Source organism: Astatotilapia calliptera, chromosome 22, assembly GCF_900246225.1.
Source record: "Astatotilapia calliptera chromosome 22, fAstCal1.2, whole genome shotgun sequence".
NCBI lineage: Eukaryota > Metazoa > Chordata > Actinopteri > Cichliformes > Cichlidae > Astatotilapia > Astatotilapia calliptera.
In genome coordinates, this window is record NC_039322.1 from 34,559,960 (window position 1) to 34,581,180 (window position 21,221).

Genomic DNA, 21,221 nt, shown 5'->3' on the forward strand with positions numbered 1-21,221 from the left:
CGTTAATCGGCTTTTTCTCACCATTTCTGTAGCATCACTCTACTTTCTGCAGTGCAGTACTGTTCAGCTGATGCTCACGAGGGTATGGCACCACAGTGTGCTCCAACACTGCCTCTATCCAGACAGAGGGGGCTGTAAGTAATCCAGAAATGTTGGAACAGCTGTAGGAGTCAGCAGCACCATCTTTCAAGGCTTGATCAACCTCCACTGCTGCAGAACAGCTTTAAACTGTTAATCTATGTTGTTCCCTGACAAAGGCCTTTTTGTATAATTATAAATGTACATTATCACAGTTTTGGGTAACCTTACCTTTTTTTAACCTCTGACAGTTCACCACGAACGGCTTGAATTGCAATAAATAACTGCAAACATTGGGGTGTTATAAAGCTTATGAACAATCGTGTACATGTAAATCACTTTGAGTGATCAGTGCGATTATCTTCATCATTGTTGTTATCAGATAATTACAGGAAAGTCGTTTAAAGGTTCTTTACAGGTACCAAATTTGGCAAATAGTCTTTGCGATTGCTTTTTTGATAAAGAATATAATTAGAAAATATGTTTCTCATATTACATTTAAAAATATATTTTTTCCAAATAATTCGTCAACTAAGTTTGAGTTTTTCTCTTAGTGTCAAATCTTGGAGGAGTTGACTTCAGTCCTGTTTGTCTGTTTTTAAAATCGAAATCATGCAAATCAACAGAAAAACCTCTGAAACATGTCCAGTAGTTGAAATTCGGCAATAAACCGAGTTGTTGTTTCTTCAGATGAAAATGTGCCCAGTTTGGAAATTTGGCCAATTCAACTGGTTATCAGGCAGTTTTAAAACGAATGTCGTAAGAACACAAGGTGTCCGTACCAAACACGGACAACAAAGCCTGAACTCTCTTATTCTGGCTGTGTTGTCTGTAAGGAGGAGTCGCCCTGTTGCTTTGACTATAACATGTGACTGTGTATGCTGAGCAAATATACACAAGCATTGGTAGGTGTGCGCACGCTCACATTATCTTGGATTTTAAGTGCAAATAAATGTAACTTTCCTCATTGGAAGCAGTGAAGGAGGTTTTCCATGAAAAAGAAACTGTGGTCATCTGCCACTGGTGTTTTTCCTGTGGGTGTGCCGTTCCCACCACTGTGTTTCTGTTTGTCAGAATTGTTTCTTTAGCTGGTCTTAATTTTCTCACTATTATTCTGATTTCAGCCGACGCGACTGGTTTCCCTTGCACTGAGAGCTCCTCTGAGAGCATGCACCTGCAGCTCTTTAACGTTTCTCTTTCTAATGTAAAAATCGACACGCTGACAAACTGTTTCGTTGTTCTTGTAACAGTGACAATAAAGATCTATTCTACAGAATGTAAATGCCACACTTTGAATCGTCTTCAGACTCTATACTTGTGTCATGGTGAACACACAGGCTATACAGCTCTTTTCTAATCTAACTGAGAACAGACAAATGTACCTATCCTCGCAGACACAACACTTCTATGTCTTAAGCACTTTCTAATTACAACCCCACTTTTGAAAAGGCTGGGACGCCGTTAAAATAAAAAAGAATGCAATGATTTCTGAAAATCATTATTTAATTCAACAATAGATCAAATGTTTAAAGAAAGAAGAACCAGCTCATCCTGAGTTAAAGACGAGTTGTTAGACTTTTGTTAGAGGACTATTGTATACAGAATTCTGGCTTTTCAATTATTCTGAATCTTCAGTTTCATATTTTTAATTTTTAATGTTTTTCCAAATATCTTGAATTGGTAAGAATTCTAGACTCAACCTAGACCCATGCTGTTGTAATAGATGCTTTACATGGTTTCACACTGTTGTCTTAGTTACTATGTTGGTCTAAACCTTGTATTTCAGCACTGATGGATCCTTTCCAGATGTGCAAGTTGCCAAATTCATAGTCAGTAATGTATCGCCATACATCAGCGGAAACCAGCTGAATGATGCCTCTCCTCTTTAGTCCAGGTGAAGTGACGTCCATGTTTGCCAAAAAGAAAACAAATCAGATGTTTCTGACCTCAGAACAGATTTCCACTTTGCCTCAGTCCATGTGACATTTGGCCCAGATTCAGGATGATGTTCACATATAAAGTGACACTGCAGGTGTGGACGGCACCGTGAGCCGTTCCCGAGTCTTTGCGCTGATTTCCATGACAGAGTCAAGCCTGTTGTTAATGCAGTGCTGACTTAGGCAGAAAGCTCTCGCTCATCCAACATGGATTTCCAGGCTTGTGCATTGTGCACACGGATTTCTCTGGAACCTGTTGATGCTATTATGAGAAATTTGCAGCTTTCACAGTTGTTTATTTGACAAACAATTGTTTTGCAGCTTGTAAATGCAGTTTTTTGCAGACTGGTGCCCCCTGCCTGTCTTTACTTCTGGGAAACTGCCTGCCTGCTCTTTTTATACTCAGTCATGTGACTGGTAACAAACAGGCTGTTTATCTGCCTCATGTTCCCTCAGGTGCTTCTTAAACAATGATTTGTGGGGATTTTCAGACACTCATGATAATGAAAGTACAGCGTCACAGACTAAGCTCAAACTGATTTCATGTCAATGTGGACACAGCTACCTGTTAACAGAGAACATTTTCTCTGTGTAAACATTTGGTGTGATTTCTGTGTTCCGTGAATAAAACGTGTTCATGAGATTTGCTAATCATTGCATTCTGCTTTTATATTTTACTCGATGTTTTTAGAATTGGCATTATTAATCTCGTGTCACACTTATGTAGATGGCAATTGACAAGAATTTAGCGATTCTGATTCCATCACTTAACAATTTGATTTCTTATTCACTCTCACGAGGTTCTCATCGTCTCCGCGTTGAGTCAGCACCATCACTGAGCAGCGTATGAAAGAAATTACAGTCATGCACGTTAACTACATGCTGTGTGCTCCTCTGTGTTGTGATCCGTGTAGGTTCATTACTCAAAAAAGTCATCATGACGCAGAACAAGTAATGCAAAATGTTACTTAATTGCTCCCAGGAGAAAGTAATCATTGTCCTGCTTGTTGCATTACTTTTGTGTTTCTCTGTAAAATGGCCTGAAACACATTCTCTCATATGATTTAACAGGGTCTGGCTGCTGGTCTGGGGTCAGCATCACTCGGCTTAAACATGCTTCTGGGTTTTGGCTACCTTAGCATGCTGTGCAGAGCACCATAATGGAGGTGTCCTGTATACGGATCATAGGCTCTGATATGGAATGTGTGAAACTATCAATACAAGCAACCGAAGCTGTTTTCCTCTGCCATACGGTGCTGAGGAAAAACTGAAGGAGCTCAAACATCTGGAGCGAACTTAAAGAAAAGCTTCTCAAAGCTCAAAGGAGCTAGTTGATGTGGTTTTGGCAGCTCATGAAGCCCCATAGATCATTGTTGGTGGTTTTCTGGGAATGCCTAACAGAGGGGAATGTGACGCAGACCTAGAACATGCCGGGGTGATCTTCAGAGTCCTCCATGAAAAGCTAGAGGATGTGGCTGAGGTCTGTCTGGCTGTGAAACTATCAGCGTTCGTTTTGGTTCCCTTTCAGCCGGTGGAACATTTGAAGGAATACTAATGAAACTGGGGAGAACGTTGATCTTTAAAGCAAACAATCACCAGCATTTTTATAGTCATAAACCTACTGAGGAGGGAACCAACTAAAGACAGACAAATGGTTGTAATGGACGCTTGCAAGGAATAACAGAACTGCATTAATATATTGAAATGCAGTGTCTCATCATTTCCACAAACACTGGGCGTTTCCAGCTGCAGGTCTTCACTCCTACATTTTTGCAGTTTAGGAAACACCCGTCTGCTCTGTTATTGATGTGTGTTTCAAGAATAAGTTGTGCACGGTGTTTGAAGGCAGAGCACTGCAGACATTGTGGTTTGATTTTTATTTTCTACCAAATGAATTATTGTTTTGTGCAAACATTTGGATGCCATTTGGAATACTTCGTCCTTTGTAGTTGCACACTTCATTATTTGCCTGCAGCTGCTAATTATTTTTTTAAGCTGGTTTTTGTGCAATGGGCAGAGACAATTCTGCAACATGAAATATATTATGGCCTAATACATGGTTAACATGCACATTTGAGGACCTGAAGGCTGACTGTGATTGGATCAGAGTCATGACAGAACTGGGTGACGGCATGAGAAAGGCGACAGTTAATTATAGACCGTTGCCCAAAACACATGATGAGTGAAATGTGCAGCTCGACAGTGACAAATTATAATGACACAAACTATATTTTCAAGTTATACTTACTTTACCTCTAGTGTCTAAAACATTTTAGTGTTATACAATTAAAAGTTTCATTGCATACATACAGCAAGTTGTGGAATCATGCAGACAGATCACATTTCTATTATAACAGATTATTTGTCTAGCATTAAGGTGCGCTCAGCGCTACACTTTGTCACACTCATACCCACGCACATTTATCTCGAATAAAAAAGGCTTTGGTAGATTCAGTTAAAATCATTAGAGTTCCCTGTTAGACATGTTGTAAGTCAGATATAGATTTTAAACATGCTGGTTTTCATGAATGCATTTCCCAGTACAACAGTTACATTACCAGTCTCCTCAGTGAAGTGGGATTTAAGGATCAATTCATAGTTTAGTAAGAAATCCAGCAGGATATTTTCTGTGTGTGTAAATGTGTGTCTGGGACAAACAGGGTTTGGATTTCTTTCCCTTGCGTTGTGCAGCAGCTACAGTGCCACACTGTTGTCTTTGTAAAACCCTGAGAGTTTATTGCTGTTTATCTGCTTTCTGCAGTCTCCTGTGCTAAAGACCCAGACAATCACCATCTCAGATGTTACCAATTCTGTAAGAGGAACTGCAGCCTACAAGGACATACCCTTAGTTCACACTGAAACCAAGACCATCACATACGAGTCAGCTCAGGTGAGGTGAATTTGAGACATTTCCCCCTTACAAAAATATGCATTTTACGAGTTATTTTCTCACATTAAACACAAAGTATAGCTTTTTTTTTACTTTGTATGCAATGCTACTACACACTGTCTGGTTTTCATAAGCCTGGCCGAAAGTTTTGGCCCTAGTATTAAGGAGTGGTCAACATAATGGCCTTAATACAAGAATTAAATAAGGTGTTTGGAAGCAGACTGGTGGGCTGACGTTCTGGCCTGGAATCAAAGGCCCACCACAGTCACAGTTATTAGCCTGGTACAAGCAGAAAAAGGTGGTCACGCAGAAGAACAAGCAGTCTTCCTGGGAAAGGCTTTTCACCCACCTTCATAGGCCTTGGGTCAATACGGAGTGTTTCCACAGCAGATTCTGGGAATACAACACTCGAGCTCTTCCTCTCCACGCCTGGATGGTCACCTCCTAATTACAGAGTAGGCTTTCCCCCCTCCTGTTATCCACAGGTCCAGCAAACCAGCAGTTTCCAATCCAGTCTATTATCACAACAAATCCACGTAAATCTATTGAAAACGAATCCTCTGTCTGGTAAAATGTAATTATTTTAACAGCAAAACCATCCAGGCCAGGTGAAAACTACTTTCATTTAAAATATCCTTTTCCCTCACTGGAGTCTCCAAGACCCCTTTACTAGTCCCTGTACGCGACTCCAAATAGCTGGGCTAGAGTGGAATCTCCACTCCCACATGGTGTGGCCTATATCTCACACAAAAACACAAAAGCATGCAATAACTGAAATGTAAAATAATGCCAACTCTACGTTTAGTGGCAGATTTGATTCTACAGCACTAGCATGACCTGCTAATTTGTCAATATTAATAATTAGGTGGGTCGTCTGTTAAACACAGGGCTGGGATTCAAAACAGCTGATCAGATCAAACCTGCATAGCAGTGAAACTGTAAAGTTCAGTCCTTGATCCTGTTACCAAACCACATTTTCTAGCTTATGTTGACGCTGTATAATATATTCTTAATTCGGTTTTGTTTTTATGTCAGCTCTCGATCGTGTCCTGTGATTGGTCCAGTTTCCAGGAATGGATTTGCAGTATTCAGCACCCCCCCTCATTACAGCCTGAGCATCTGTTATTTTTTTTCCCGCTGTTGTGACTGCTGTGAACACTTGTCTGGTTTCCCTCTCAGACACTGTTATTTAACTTTCTTCAGACTGACTCCGGCGCAGCACGCTTCTCTCCTGGAATATAATTATCAATTTCTCTGCTTCACCTAGAGAGCTGAGGGACATCTAACCGAATATTAGTGGGGGTGTCTGTGTGTATCTGAGCCTGTGTTGATTACAGAAAATCCAACATAAATTACTTTAACATAAATGTTTAAAATTGAGGGGGCTTAAAGCGATTTCTACTATAGTACTATAGATACTCTATCCTCCAATATACAAACTAACATGACTTTACATTTCCCTGGAAATACTTTGTATTCAATGACTGAAGTCTAGAACCCAAGAACCTCATCAGACGCTGCATTTCCTCCTTGAGATGCTCTGCCAGGCCAGAACTGAACCAGCCTCAGTTGCTGCTTCTTTGTGGATCTCACTGCCTGCAGTTTTGTCTTTTTTAGGTTGAGCTCATGTGACTGAGTTAGCCATGGATCAACATCCCATGTCTTTGCTTGTAGTATGCTTCGGGTGATTAATCATTTGTACTGTTAAGTGCTGTTTGTTCAGTTTTGCAAGAAGTTGGTGATACTTCAGAGTTTTCACACCACTCACTGTTACATTGTTGCTTATATTGTTGGGATGGCCCATCTTGCTTTGGTGCTTCAGTTTCAAATGCTTTACCAGTTTGCATTTCTTAAAGCCACATTGCTACTGTAAACACTGGAGGCTTTAGCAGAGCGTTCTTGGTTTTCACCTGGATGTGCACCGTGGACACTGGAACGACACAAATCTAATCAATGCCATTTTCAGCTGGTAGATGTCCAAGTCCCACAGAAAAGAGCAACGATTTGTAGCTTCAAGTCAATAATAACCTTTATTAGAATAGCAAAAGTACACATTTCACTTTTAACTGTTATTATATATTAACAACGCAAAGTCTGCACACTTTTATCCCTTTTCTGACATAATGAAGTTCATGTGCTGTGTTTAAATGTGTGAGTAATTTCTTGTTTGGTACTTAAAGTTATCTCTCCCACAGCCGGTGGACAGTGTGGCAGAGAGGGAGTCGGGAGTGCTGCTGAGTGCCCAGACGATTACTTCTGAGACCATCAGCACCACCACCACCACCCAGATCACCAAGGTCTGGCACACTTCACTAACAGCTTCTCAGGCAGTAGAGATCAGTACACTATCACTATGTTGTGAAAAAATGTCTGCTATTAGTCACTTAAACTACAGATGGCACGGTACCACTTTTTTATGTGCGATAACGATAAATTTGGATATCTGGCGATACCGATATGAATCCGATAGTTTTTTTAATCAATAAAACTTTTTTTTTATAAATATCTTGCTGCGTTTTGTATAAATTCATACTCAAGTTAAAAAAAAAAAGCTATTCTGTTATACCTGTATGTAAAAAACACATACAAATATTTCATAGTTCAGCAAAACTGATCAATCTAATAAACGTAAACCTGCTCCATCCTCCCTACTCTGGTATTTTAAAGAGTACTTACCAGAAATATTAAACAACCTAACTAACAGGGCTGCAAACTCCCAGCAAAAAAATAAATAAATAAATAGGGAACCACCCCCGCCCTCATGATGCTTAATCGACATAATCAACTTTAATTTGATGCAGTGTGGAAAAATGCACAGAAATCAATTATTTTTCAAGAATAATTAAACAGATTCAACATCTTTCTTCAACAGAACTGCAGACTGCACAGATGGTTCCCAAAGGAAAAAGTACTATAGCTTACTAGGGTATATTAGACTTAACAGTTACTATATACAGTAATGGACTTCTATACATTTTACATCAGATTAAAACTTTGGGTGTCAGATTCAGATAATTATTTATTAAAAGCTCGACATTGTAAATGAGAATAAGAAAGAAAAGTATGTCTTTGTGCCCCCTTTTCCCTGTTCATGCCCTATCGGCCCCCCTGGCTAAACTTTGCTAGATCCGCCCCTGCACAGTTACGTCAGCTGTAGAAAGAGATCCTGGTGTAGAAAGTAATATTAAATACATTCTAACAACAGTCAAGCTTAAACGTGCTGCTGTTGTTCAGCCGCTGGTTTCCTCTTTCTGGCGCAAAAACAAAGAAGAGAGACGATCAGCTGATCATTGATCAGTTTCATGATTGAAGTAGCAGCAGGAGAGAGAGAGAGGCAGTCGCTCCATAGGTTGTTAAGCTTAACGCTGGAATGCTTTACAAACATTCAGAGATGAACTTACACACTTGCTTTACTTCTCTCTGGGATCACTTCCTCAGAGATGAAATGCCGGTTTGGTAGCGAGGCTACAAACACACAGCCGCTCTATCACGTGACCACACTGCTGCGACGTGCTACGGTTATGAGCAGAGTTACGCCGTGTAGTTTAGTGAGGTGCTTTTTTTGATATTTAATGGATCGGATTACATCTTTTATTTCTCTCTGATATCCGATCCAGTAATTTACGTCAGTATCAGACCGATACGCAATATCGGATCGGTCCATCTCTAACTTAAACCAGCTGTCTTGAAACACAGGCTGTTTGAGTGGCAGACATTTTCAGTGTGGGTGTACTTTATTAAATCAGATGTGACTGTTTGCATCCTCGTCTCTCCCAACAACAACACTCTCAGATGATACCATGTTTTTTACATAGTTATCTTTTAGTATTTTCATGTAACAGAGCACAACTCAAACTCATGAATGCTACTGATCTAATATAGGCAACAAAATGACTTTGTTACAGTCAGATCATCAGTTTGCAGTGTTTCAGGGTAAAGATAACTGGCACATAACTTCAGATGATTCAGTCAGGTACATTTTGTGATCAGCTGTTGGAACAGTCACTACATAACTCTGTGCTCCTCCCGGCCATCAGACTTCTGCTCCGAGCCTCTGAGATCTCACACAGTCTCCATCAGAAACAGTTAGTTCAATTCTTATGTGAAAGACATACTCTCCTACATCTGCTTCATTCAGCTGACATACTGATACGTTTGATATACTGTTTCCATATACGAAAAACTTTCACAAGCATACTCTTATACTGTTACCTGCTAATGCTGAAATGAACTGCCTGTGACTGTATCTGTAGAAGTTTCCACTCAGTAAGTGGCGTCTTCTGGCCTCACGCTGGTGAATGTGGTGTGAGGTCATTTGGTCCTGGATTTAAGAGGAGTCACTGTCACTGTCATTTCACTCAGGATTTTCCAGCGAACGTCAATTCTGTTCAGAGGAGAAATAAAGACAGAGGGAGGATTTAGATTTTTAAAGCTTGTGTCACATCTCTGTTACAGACGGTGAAAGGAGGGATCTCTGAGACTCGCATTGAAAAGAGAATTGTCATCACTGGGGACACAGAAATAGATCATGACAAGGTAAATTCATTATGGAGCATTTCTCACTGCTTCGTTGTTCACACTAAATCATGTTTTCCTTAAAGGTCTGTGTGTTAGCTCATTCGCTGATTTACAGGAAATGTACCACATAAGTGACCCTGGGATTATGTGCAGGCCTAGCTTGCCCCACAGAGCAGTATGTCCAGTAAATATATGCTACATGAAAGTCATGTTCGTCACAACAGTGCGTGTCGTGCAGGTCATTTAGGAGTGTGGTGTTTACTCTGTAGGCTTTGGCCCAGGCCATTAAAGAGGCAAAGGAGCAGCACCCAGATATGTCTGTCACCAAAGTGGTCGTGCATCAGGAGACGGAGATCACCCCAGAGTAAGACGGACTGATCCTGTGGAAGGCAAGTGATACATCTGGATTTCATCTGTCCCCCACCAAGTATCCACTGGTCAGACTGAAAATCACTTGTGAAGATCATATTGAGTATAATTAGAATTGTGACGAGGATAAAAGAAGATGTTGAAAAAGTTTAAACTTAACCAAGAATTCAGACTTAAACTCAAACCTCCTAACCACTAACCAGCATAAATAATTAAGAAACGGCAGTCACTGTTTACAATAACAGCCACCAAAAGAAACTTATTTACAGTAAAAGCTACCATGGAGACGAACTACATCACCAAACTGTGTTTTAAACACAAGAGGACCGTGATAAGTAATGATAGAAACCGACTGAACCGAGTCATGGAAACATGGAGATGTTTATGAAGGACGCAGATCAGTAATTAAATGAAAACCTGCAGAAGTATCTCCGGTGTTTGCATGAAAGTGAAACATGGTACGTCCACAGTGTAAGGTGTTAGGGCCCATGTGGCTTTAATTGTTGCCTTGGATATGTGATGTTAAAGGGTCCAGGCTGGGAATCTGATGCTGTTGAGCTGGTTGGCAGGCTGGTATGTAAACGGCCCAGCCTGCCTCCCAGTTTGTCTGAACATGTGAGCAGGGCTGGGAGGGCTGGGAGGGCTGCAGATTGTTGAAGCCCTCAGTGCTGTCTCACAGGAAGATCAGGAAGGCACGATGCCAACTAAAGCTACCAAAGTGGTAAAAGGAACAATAATCATAGTTTTGTAAAACACTTTGTTTCAAGTTCCAGAGAATAAAAAACCAACAGAGACAGATTTTTGTTGGTGTGTTAACAAACTCAGTAGCATTACTGGAGTGAAGCTCCGCAGACAGAGCTAATGTAGAGAAACAGAGGCTGGGTGAATCTATGGTAACAGCTTCCACCAAGAGCTGCGTCATGTACGAGCACATGGGTCCTTTCAGCCAGTGTGTTTGCTGCCAATGTGGAGTCAATGAATGGCCTCAATCACATGATCCTTGCTCAGTATCCCAGTAATGTGTGTATATATGACAGTATATGAACTGTAAATGTTTGATGGTCAGTTTCACCACTTTTTGATGAATTGTACAATAAAAACACATTATTATTCTTTTTCCATAAAAAAATGTTTTATTATAATGGCCAATAAAAATGAATTATAAAGTATTTTAAATAAACTATTAAAAATAAATGAATCTAAAGTTCAGCAGACGACAGAAACAACAATCAAATAAAATTTTGATTGTTTACATGTATGGTTAAAAAAAGCTCTTTAAGACTAATGTCGTGTTATACAATTCAAATTACATTACGTATATATTAAAATTCTCATTTTCTATGTAATATTTCTTGCTTCATTTTCTTTTTTGGTGTTGGGGCCTTTTCCTTTGTGCTCAGATAGCTGACTGTCTTGTGATCAAAAATGCAGATATTTTCATGGTAAACGCCACTAAATATTCTTTTATTCTTTCTTTACTTTCTGTCATCTTTCCTCAATCAAACTTCGGCCCTCTCAGCTACCCCCCACTCCACCCCATTCCTCCTCGTATCTCCATCACACCATTTTACCTCAGCACACCCAGCAACCATCAACGGGAACCACCAGACCTCATCAGAGCGAACTAGCTCCAACAATGACAAATGAACTTGACTCCACGAGTGTGAAGTTTGGCCTGAAGGAGACAGAGTCACCAGAAAATTCCCAAGAACCCTGCCAGTATTCCCCACAATCCCCCTCTTGTTCCATTTACTGCCAAAAGAGCAGCTGCTGGAGTTATGGATGAAAAATCATCTTTTTTTAAATATGAAAAAGAAATTAAAGAACAGCATTTGTGGATTTCATCCTCTCCAATTTGTGTGGAGATTTTAAGAAAAAATCAAGGGCATTTGGTCTTTTACTCTTGATATATTGGTAATTTATTTTTCTACAGCTTTTCTTACCATCAGAATTGGTTACCAGTAACTTGAAAATCAAGTATTTTGTAACAATGTATCCGAGCAGCATTGACAAAGGGATTGTGGGTGATGTCACTTGGGATTGTACACTTTGGGACTCGCAGGATCCCTCTCAAATTTTAGTGCAAGTTTGGTGTCATTTCTTGTACAGTAAATATTTTATTTTCCCTCTCGACGTAAAAATAATATTTTTTCAATTTGTGTATAGGAAAAGATTGATTGTATGAAACTAACGAATTAATCCTTTCATCTGACAAAGTTCTGGCATTTGTTCAGTGACACCTTTTGATTGTTTAGTTGTGTTTTTGTGCTCGTGTTACCAAAACAGGGCTTCATCAGGACCACAGAGATCGTAGTGCACTGACATGACGTTTATTTATTTCCACCTTTGTGCGTTTTGTGTTTTAGATATGATTTTACATGACAATGTTCCCCACATCGTTATAGTTTCTGCATTACGTTTCTAATTTTCCTCACAGTGGGCAGTGTGTACACTTAGCGCTGCTTTAAAGACATCTGTGAAATATTGAAGTCGGTAAAGAGAAGAGCAAAACTTCAGCGTCTGTATATTTAGACTTTATTATATAAAATCTATTGCATCACATTAAAATGATAGGAATGGTTGACATATCTGACACTTAATAATACGGTAAATTGGGATAATTTTCTGTTATAATTCAAAGAACAACACAATACAGATTATCAGCTTATTATAATGGAACAACAGAAAGGGGATGAATGTGGTGACATTACACCAGTAAGGGGAAAAACACAGAGAGAAGAAAGTGGGCATGTAATAAAGCAACAAAAAGAAACGAGATGAAAGAACAGAATCAGCAGTGATGATGAATTCTTCTCACACTGTCTAACTTCCATATGTCTGCCATAATATTTGAACAGTATGATTATGACATGTGTACTTCCTGGAGGACAAAGCCGACCACGCCTGTACACACCGCCCACTGGAAGCAGAAACAGAGTCACACTGCCACTCAAACGTTTGGGGCCACTTTTTGAAAAAGAACATGATTTTTGTTTACCTCGGACATAAAATGACAACGAACAATAAAGTGGGTATACTAACACAACTAGAAAAGGGGTTTTGTTGCAAACCTAGCCTTAGCCTTTATAACTGGGACCCCAGTTCACCCTGAACACGTCACGGTTCAACGACATAAATGTCCTTTCTACAGCTCTCATTCATTTGTGTCATCCAGTGAGTTTTTGTTAACCTTAAAATGTCCGGCATCAAATTAATGAAATACAGTCAATATTTTTACAGTTTAAAGAACATTTCAGCGTGACTTTAGGCGTTTTAGCACCAGTGCACACTTTGCACTTTATCTTCAAACGGCGGACTTTTAGTTACAAGATGCCCTTTAAGATCCTCTCCAGTGTTTGTTGTTCTCACTGTATCATTATGATCACGGTACTCCTCCTCCTCTGTGTCAGCAGTCCACATCTTATTTTCTGTGTATGTTTTCTTAGATGTAACCCTCACATGGTCATCACACAAAAACATGTAAAAAGCACCATGCACTAAATAAACACTGTTGTGGTCATTATTGACATTGTCATCGCCAGCGTCGTCCTTCCTGATGCTTTTGCATACATTTAAGGTCAGTTCACTCTAAATATCGATATGTAATCGAAGCATTATCACCATAGTAACTAATAAAATATGCACCATGTTCAAATACTCCTGAGGCTTTAGAGATAACGTAATCGTTTTGCTGATTCCACCATCCAGATTTTTTATCCCAATGTAAATATTTGAATCACCCTGTAGACAGTTAACCATGTAAAACTCTGTCATTTTAAATCTTTCTTGTTATTGTTTCTATTAAGAGTAATCGATTATGCTTTGTTAATCAATTTGTAGCTTTATTTCTGCGCTGTGCTGAGCAAACAGCTTGTTCTGGCTCTGACATCCGTTCTGTAGAACTTACCTGATGCCACAGGTTCTTAGATGACTTTTTAAATGCAGCAATTAAATGTTTAGATATTAAATTCATTAAGAAAATGGATTAGTAAAATTATTTTATTGACATATTTATTTTCTAAAATTAAAAAAGGCCCCAGTTCTATTTATAGTGCTGTAGTAGATTTTTAGATCGTCATATTAATATGGAAAATCTGCTTGTAGGCTGTAAACATACTTTGAAATAGTGTAACTATTAATAATTATGCTGCACACAAAACATTTATGTAACTTTATTTGTAAAGCACTTTAAATCAGTCACAGGTGACACAAAGTGCTGAACATGAGAAAGAAATAGACAAATATATTGGATATCATGCACTTCAATGAAACAGTTTAACTGAGCAGAAACTATTTTCTCTAAATATCTTTCAAAGAAGTTGCAGCTTGCAGAGGAGCCCTGTTTTTTGTTTTTGACGTCAGTTTAAGATCATGTTTTTTAATCAAAGGTTGCATATTTGCATGTTTAAAATTCGCAGGAACCACATTCAAAGACAGACTGATGTTGATAATGGAGAAAGTCAGCCGACCTATGATCTCTTCAAAACCTCTTTCAAAAAAAAAATAGAGGCGCAGCGGCATCGTGGAGAAACCTGAGGGTTAAGCGAATCACATTCACTAAAACTGACAGTCACGGCTCAAGCTGTTTGAGAACAGCAGAAAAAGGGACAGAGACAGAGTCCCGATGCATGCTCAATCATCCAGGCAAGTAAATCCCAGAAAGTTTATATTCTCTTCATCTGGATGTTTTCAGTGGGAGAAACGTTTCGTCACTCATCAGGTGACGTCTTCAGTCTCAGCTGACTGCAGGTTTCCAACCTTACAAACAGGACATTTGCACAATGACTGAAACCAGCAGCACTGAAGGAACAATGGGCTGGATTTATACATCGGGGAAACCAAACAACCTCTGGGTAAGAGGATGACACAACACAGAAGAGCCACCTCGTCAGGCCAGGACTCTGCAGTCTATGCACACCTACAGGCCAGTGGACTGTTTCAATGATGAGGATGTAACATCCTGGACAGGGAGGAACGCTGGTTTGAGGGCGGAGTCAAGGAGGCCATTTACATGAAAAGGGAAAGACCATCTCTGAATGGAGGAGGGGCCTAAGGGTACGTCTGTCACCATCTTACAATGCTGTGATTGCAGCCATTCCCCAGCTCTCTGTGAATGATCTCTGATCTGCTGCAGCCCGATGTCCCCAGCAGGTCCCTGAGGTCATCCGATCAGGGCTTACTTGCTATAAAAAAAGACTAAGATGAGCACTAAGGGTGACAGAGCTACGTTCTTGGACTCTCTCCCCCAAACCTGTAAAACTGTGGACTCAGTAGTTGTTTTTAAAAACAACTCAAAACTCACCTTTTTAAAACTGCTTTTGATTAATTTTTGCCTGTTTTATATTGTCTGTTTTGCCTTTTATTATTTGTTATCTTATGTGCAGCACTTTCTGACTCTGTCTAGATAGGAGGTGCTATATAAATAAAATTGTATTTATTTATTTATTTAATGGGACTCATGGCCATTGATCAGTGGTTGTTGATCAATGGTCACGACCTCACAGCCCATTGTTCCTTCAGTGCTGCTGGTTTCAGTCATTGTGCAAATGTCCTGTTTATAAGAAACCTGCAGTCAGCTGAGACTGAAGACGTCACCTGATGATGACGAAACGTTTCTCCCACTGAAAACATCCAGATGAACAGAATCAACCTTTTTGGGACCGAGACAGAAGGATCTGAAACGAGCTGAAATGAAAGCCCCTGTGGTGTTACCAACAAGTTTCATGTTATCAATGAAAAATGCAGAGATTTATTGCAAACGTCAGGTGCAGCTCACAGACAGACTTTGAGACTTCAGGCACATTAGGACATTAGGAATACATGTGTAAATAGCACATGTGGGTTTATGACAGCTGGATGAAATAGTGAGGCAGTGATAATTGTTCTTTCCCAGATTTTAAGTGTCTCTAAGAGGGTCCTGGACCCCCTGATGATCCTCCACCTAATCACATGAGCCAAGGTGTGAAAACAGGTGTAGGTCACAATCAGCCAAGGTGTTGGGTGAGCTCATTGTGAATCCTAGCCACACCCTATCATGTGACTTACTGAGGTCAGATGACGCAGGATGTGCGTGGGCGTTAAGGCGTCTAGATTATAGATGGCAGACAGTTGGTGTGGTAAGCCCCGCCCTCCTTTCAAAGATGGCCGTTCACAGTGGACATAGATGTTTCTTTCACTCCTCTTTCAAACCATCTGTCTTCTCTCTACAAAATGTGAACACTGGCATCCTGAGAGAGTGACCTTTGACCTTTACATGTGTTTATGAAGTGGCTGTTTGGTGTCTCCAGTGTAGAGGTCTGAGCGCTCCTCGCTGCACTGCACAGCTACGTTGTTCAGTTTGTGTTTGTGATGAACCAGTTTGTGTCTGAGTCTGAAGTGCACTGGGATGTCGTGTTTGGAGAAGACTCTCCTGAGTTTCTCTGATAAACCTGCTACATCAGGGACGATGATGTTGTTCTGGTTTTCCTTCTGTTTCTCCCTAATTGGTGTCTGACCTTGTTTACTATCTGATTAAGTTAACCACATGTTTTAAGAGCTTTCTTTACATGTGTGCGTTCATTTTCTTTCCCTTCTGCTTCAGAGGGAACATTTTATGCTCGGTGTTGCAAGGTGTCGTTTTTCGAAACGCAGGCCTTGTTCCTCTTTCTTCTACACGATCGCTCAGTTTGTTTTCTATCATTCATTGCATCCTTGTATGTCGACCTCTGTTCTGCATTGATACAGAGCCCCTATCAGCCCAGTGCCAGCTTGTGCAGTAAAGACTTCATTAAATGCCTCCTTTATGTGGAATCTACAGATACTGTAAGTACTGCAGGGTCTGCATTCACAGGGTTCAGTGTGAATCAGTTTGATGGAAATGAATCTGTCAAATACACACAGAACTGTTAGGTCTGTGCCCCTGAGTGATTCCTTTTTTTAAATTATTTTTTGTAATGATTAAAGTTTCAATTCATCAGCTTTGTTGCTGAAAGCTCCGAGCCAACTCCAGAGTTCATTAACTGTGTTCCAGGTCATTACACTGATAATATGAAAGTCTTAGTACTGCTAGATGTTCTGTCAGACGTGTCAGGGAGGCAATGCAACCGAGAAAAACATTCAGAAGATAAAGGAGATGTAAGTAAGACACATTTCAGAAACAAAAACACATCATTGGTCCCCACTTCTTTAGTTGAATCTATGAAAGGGAACATGAACTGTAACACAGCTTCACAGTCGTATAGCAGTAACAGTAAAAAGTTGAATCCCAAAAACTTGATATAAATCATACAGGGAGTGCAGAATTATTAGGCAAGTTGTATTTTTGAGGAATAATTTTATTATTGAACAACAACCATGTTCTCAATGAACCCAAAAAACTCATTAATATCAAAGCTGAGTGTTTGTGGAAGTAGTTTTTAGTTTGTTTTTAGTTTTAGCTATTTTAGGGGTGTCATGGTCTGTGGAATGCGTGATGCTCGGGTAGCCACACCCCCGGGCTGGGCCATCACTAGCACACCTGCTCTCCATCCCGGTGATTACACGGAGATCCACTTAATCCGGCGCTGACGGATGCTCCACGCCAGTCCGTAGTCATCCCCACAGTGGTAACCAGACTTCCACGAAAAGTGTGCATTCTCTTCTGCTTGGAACTTTGTTTAACCTGCCTACTTCTGTCCAGATTTCTACTCGGCGTCTGCTACCTGCCTGTCCTACGGCTCAACTGGATCTCGCGGCGCTCACCTGGCCCACTCGCCATTCCACGGACTTCCTGCCCCCACGGACTGCCACACTTCCCTCCCGAGCTCCCACGGTTCCGTTCTATCGTAAGCCCCTACTCTAACTCAGTCCTGATATGTTCTCCCCGCTTCCTGGCTCCCTAGTAATCATCTCCCCTTTCTATTGCAGCCCCCCGCCGTCCCAATCCCGGCTTCCTCGTGTCATTGTTTCCCCGGATTTTTAGTTTCTGTTTTGCTCTCTACTTTCCCCGGGTCGCCTTTCGTTGTTTTAATAAAGTGTCTTTTTGTTAGCTCGGAGTCTGCGCCTGGATCCTTTCGTGCCCGCGCACCACGGCGCATGACAAGGGGGATATCTGTGTGTGCAGGTGACTATTACTGTGCATAATTATTAGGCAACTTAACAAAAAACAAATATATACACATTTCAATTATTTATTTTTGCCAGTGACACCAATATAACATCTCCACATTCACAAATATACATTTCTGACATTCAAAAACAAAACAAAAACAAATCAGCGACCAATATAGCCACCTTTCTTTGCAAGGACACTCAAAAGCCTGCCATCCATGGATTCTGTCAGTGTTTTGATCTGTTCACCATCAACATTGCGTGCAGCAGCAACCACAGCCTCCCAGACACTGTTCAGAGAGGTGTACTGTTTTCCCTCCTTGTAAATCTCACATTTGATGATGGACCACAGGTTCTCAATGGGGTTCAGATCAGGTGAACAAGGAGGCCATGTCATTAGTTTTTCTTCTTTTATACCCTGTCTTGCCAGCCACGCTGTGGAGTACTTGGACGCGTGTGATGGAGCATTGTCCTGCATGAAAATCATGTTTTTCTTGAAGGATGCAGACTTCTTCCTGTACCACTGCTTGAAGAAGGTGTCTTCCAGAAACTGGCAGTAGGACTGGGAGTTGAGCTTGACTCCATCCTCAACTCGAAAAGGCCCCACAAGCTCATCTTTGATGATACCAGCCCAAACCTGTACTCCACCTCCACCTTGCTGGCGTCTGAGTGGGACTGGAGCTCTCTGCCCTTTACCAATCCAGCCACGGGCCCATCCATCTGGCCCATCAAGACTCACTCTCATTTCATCAGTCCATAAAACCTTAGAAAAACCAGTCTTGAGATATTTCTTGGCCCAGTCTTGATGTTTCAGCTTGTGTGTCTTGTTCAGTGGTGGTCGTCTTTCAGCCTTTCTTACCTTGGCCATGTCTCTGAGTATTGCACACCTTGTGCTTTTGGGCACTCCAGTGATGTTGCAGCTCTGAAATATGGCCAAACTGGTGGCAAGTGGCATCTTGGCAGCTGCACGCTTGACTTTTCTCAGTTCATGGGCAGTTATTTGGCGCCTTGGTTTTTCCACACGCTTCTTGCGACCCTGTTGACTATTTTGAATGAAACGCTTGATTGTTCGATGATCACGCTTCAGAAGCTTTGCAATTTTGAGACTGCTGCATCCCTCTGTAAGATATCTCACTATTTTTGACTTTTCTGAGCCTGTCAAGTCCTTCTTTTGACCCATTTTGCCAAAGGAAAGGACGTTGCCTAATAATTATGCACACCTGATATAGAGTGTTGATGTCATTAGACCACACCCCTTCTCATTACAGAGATGCACATCACCTAATATGCTTAATTGGTAGTAGTTTTAATCTGTAGCTCTGCTCTAAAAGAACGTACGTAACTGGCCCCGCCTACTACGCTCGCAAAGGTAAAATGATTGGCTAGAATCTAAAGTGTATCACAGCTCAGGAAAAAAAAGCACCAAAATAAAGCACCGAAACGTGCGCTGCTTTTCGGTCTGGTTACTACCGTTTATGTCAGAACCGGTGCCATCATGGCACCGGATACCGGTACCCATCCCTAGTGTGGAGAACAAAAGAACTGACAGGCCTAAAACACCTATAATAAGTTTAAACAGGAAAACTGGAGATGGTGCGTCTGACTTCTGACCTGTTCACTGTTCACCCTGTTCAGAAATGGTCTCAGTGGAAGTGTCAAGAACCATGTTAGAGAAAGTTCAGCAGGGAGAAAAGGCTGACGTACGCACTACAGTGAGCTTCTACAGCCATCAGTACAATTGGAGGCTCGTCATGGTTTGGTGCAGCCAGTGGTGTTGGGATCTTGTCAAAATTGAAAAATACAGAAAAATACCGTAAGGTTTTAATCCATCATAAAGTCTGAGTGGCAAATGGCTATAACTCTTTTCTGCTCTGAGCACTCAAAGGGCCTTACACAGTTGCACTTTCCACGCTGTTTCTGAACTACTGGAGCATGGGAGAGCGACATACAGACGGGGATCAAACCACCAACCTTCCAGTTTATCAGGTGACCTGCTCTGTCACCTGAGCTACAGCAGCTTATTTTTTTACCATGACAATGATCCCAAACACACTGCCAGTGCAGTAAGAGTATATCTGGATAGAAACTCACATGGATCGGGCTTCACAAAGCCTGAACCTCAACATTATTGAAGCAGGGTGGGATCATCTTTACAGAGTGGTATAAAAAAGAGCTTTGAATGTCCTTCAAGCAGGCTGGAAAACCATTCCTGAAGACTCCTTGAAAAACTCAGAAGACACTTCAGGCTGTGTTGAAGACTAAAGATAATCATACCTTTACAGCTCGCTGGAATTATACAAAATCTACCTCCCAATCTACCTCCCATCATCCAAGAAGATCAGGACAAACTGAAGAAGGACCAAAGAACCCTCTTGGACGCTGTGGTGCCCTTGCAGTACATGCAGATGGTAGCACAGCAAGCAGAGCGCCCAGAAAAGGAAAATGTCATCTAAAGTGCCAAAATCCCTTTGCAAGAAGAGGCCGTTTAAAGTTCCATAACCCACACAAAACAGGTCATGGAAAAGTGCACGCAGCCGAACAAATAAAGATTTTGACTTAGGGCTATCTGTGAAGACCATCGCAGTCTCAGATGAGACTGTCTGAGTGTCCCCAGCAAAACATTTGGTCATACACATATTATAAAATATAATAAATAATTCATTTTAATTTCATTTTGTATGCTAAATAAGTAATTTCTCTGTTTTTTGGTAATAAAACCATGTTTGCTCTTTCTGACATTCCATGTCCTTTCCTAATCTTCCTGCTTTGCCTCCTTTGGCTCTCCTTCCCACTGGCTGTTGTTTTCTAGTGCTCTGATTAAAACTGACATGTTTCCTGGAGCTATGCTGTTTCGGGTTAGGTTAACGACTGGTGAGCAGTATATGTGCTGGTACTTATAAACAGTGTTTTTTATTCTAATGGAGGCCTAAAATGGTTTGGCCACGCTAGCTTTCCCATCCTACAGTTATCTCTCGTCTCTACCTAACAGCCTCTGCCAGCACAGGTAATATAGATTTTTATATATCTTTTTTTATTTATAAAATTATATATATTTATTTAACCCTCTGGGCTCTATCCTGGAAAATGTGTCGCCACGTCACTTTTCTTTTTTCAACCATTTTCATTCTGTTAATGCAAGTGGAATGAAACTTCCTAAAGGTGTATATTTCTTCCAGATTTTTTAATTCAACATCAGCTCCTTAATAATGTCAATAATATTCACTACACACCAAATTGTTCCTCTCGGCTCTATCGTGGCCATTTTTGGCCAATTGAAACCCATTATAACCACCTTTTTGATTCCTTGTTATTGACAGTACAAAATCATGCAATTCAGGTAAAGTTGCTTTAATTATAAACTG

The 21,221-nt window shown here is 40.7% G+C and overlaps 1 protein-coding gene across 17 annotated transcripts in view; it reads left to right on the forward strand.

Moving 5' to 3' along the window:
• Positions 1-13,331, forward strand: part of epb41a (erythrocyte membrane protein band 4.1a) — a 51,147-nt gene extending 37,816 nt beyond the window's left edge. For 12 of the 17 annotated variants that reach the window (XM_026155481.1, XM_026155487.1, XM_026155485.1 and 9 more), the window contains 5 exons: positions 4,777-4,905; positions 7,086-7,202; positions 9,361-9,441; positions 9,693-9,812; positions 11,312-13,331. In XM_026155481.1, the coding sequence (XP_026011266.1) occupies positions 4,777-4,905; positions 7,086-7,202; positions 9,361-9,441; positions 9,693-9,791 (426 nt within the window). In that variant the 3' untranslated portion in view covers positions 9,792-9,812; positions 11,312-13,331. The remainder of the gene's footprint in view (positions 1-4,776; positions 4,906-7,085; positions 7,203-9,360; positions 9,442-9,692; positions 9,813-11,311) is intronic. The other 5 variants (XM_026155484.1, XM_026155491.1, XM_026155493.1 and 2 more) reach the window with 2 other exon arrangements.
• The last annotated feature ends 7,890 nt before the right edge of the window (positions 13,332-21,221 follow it).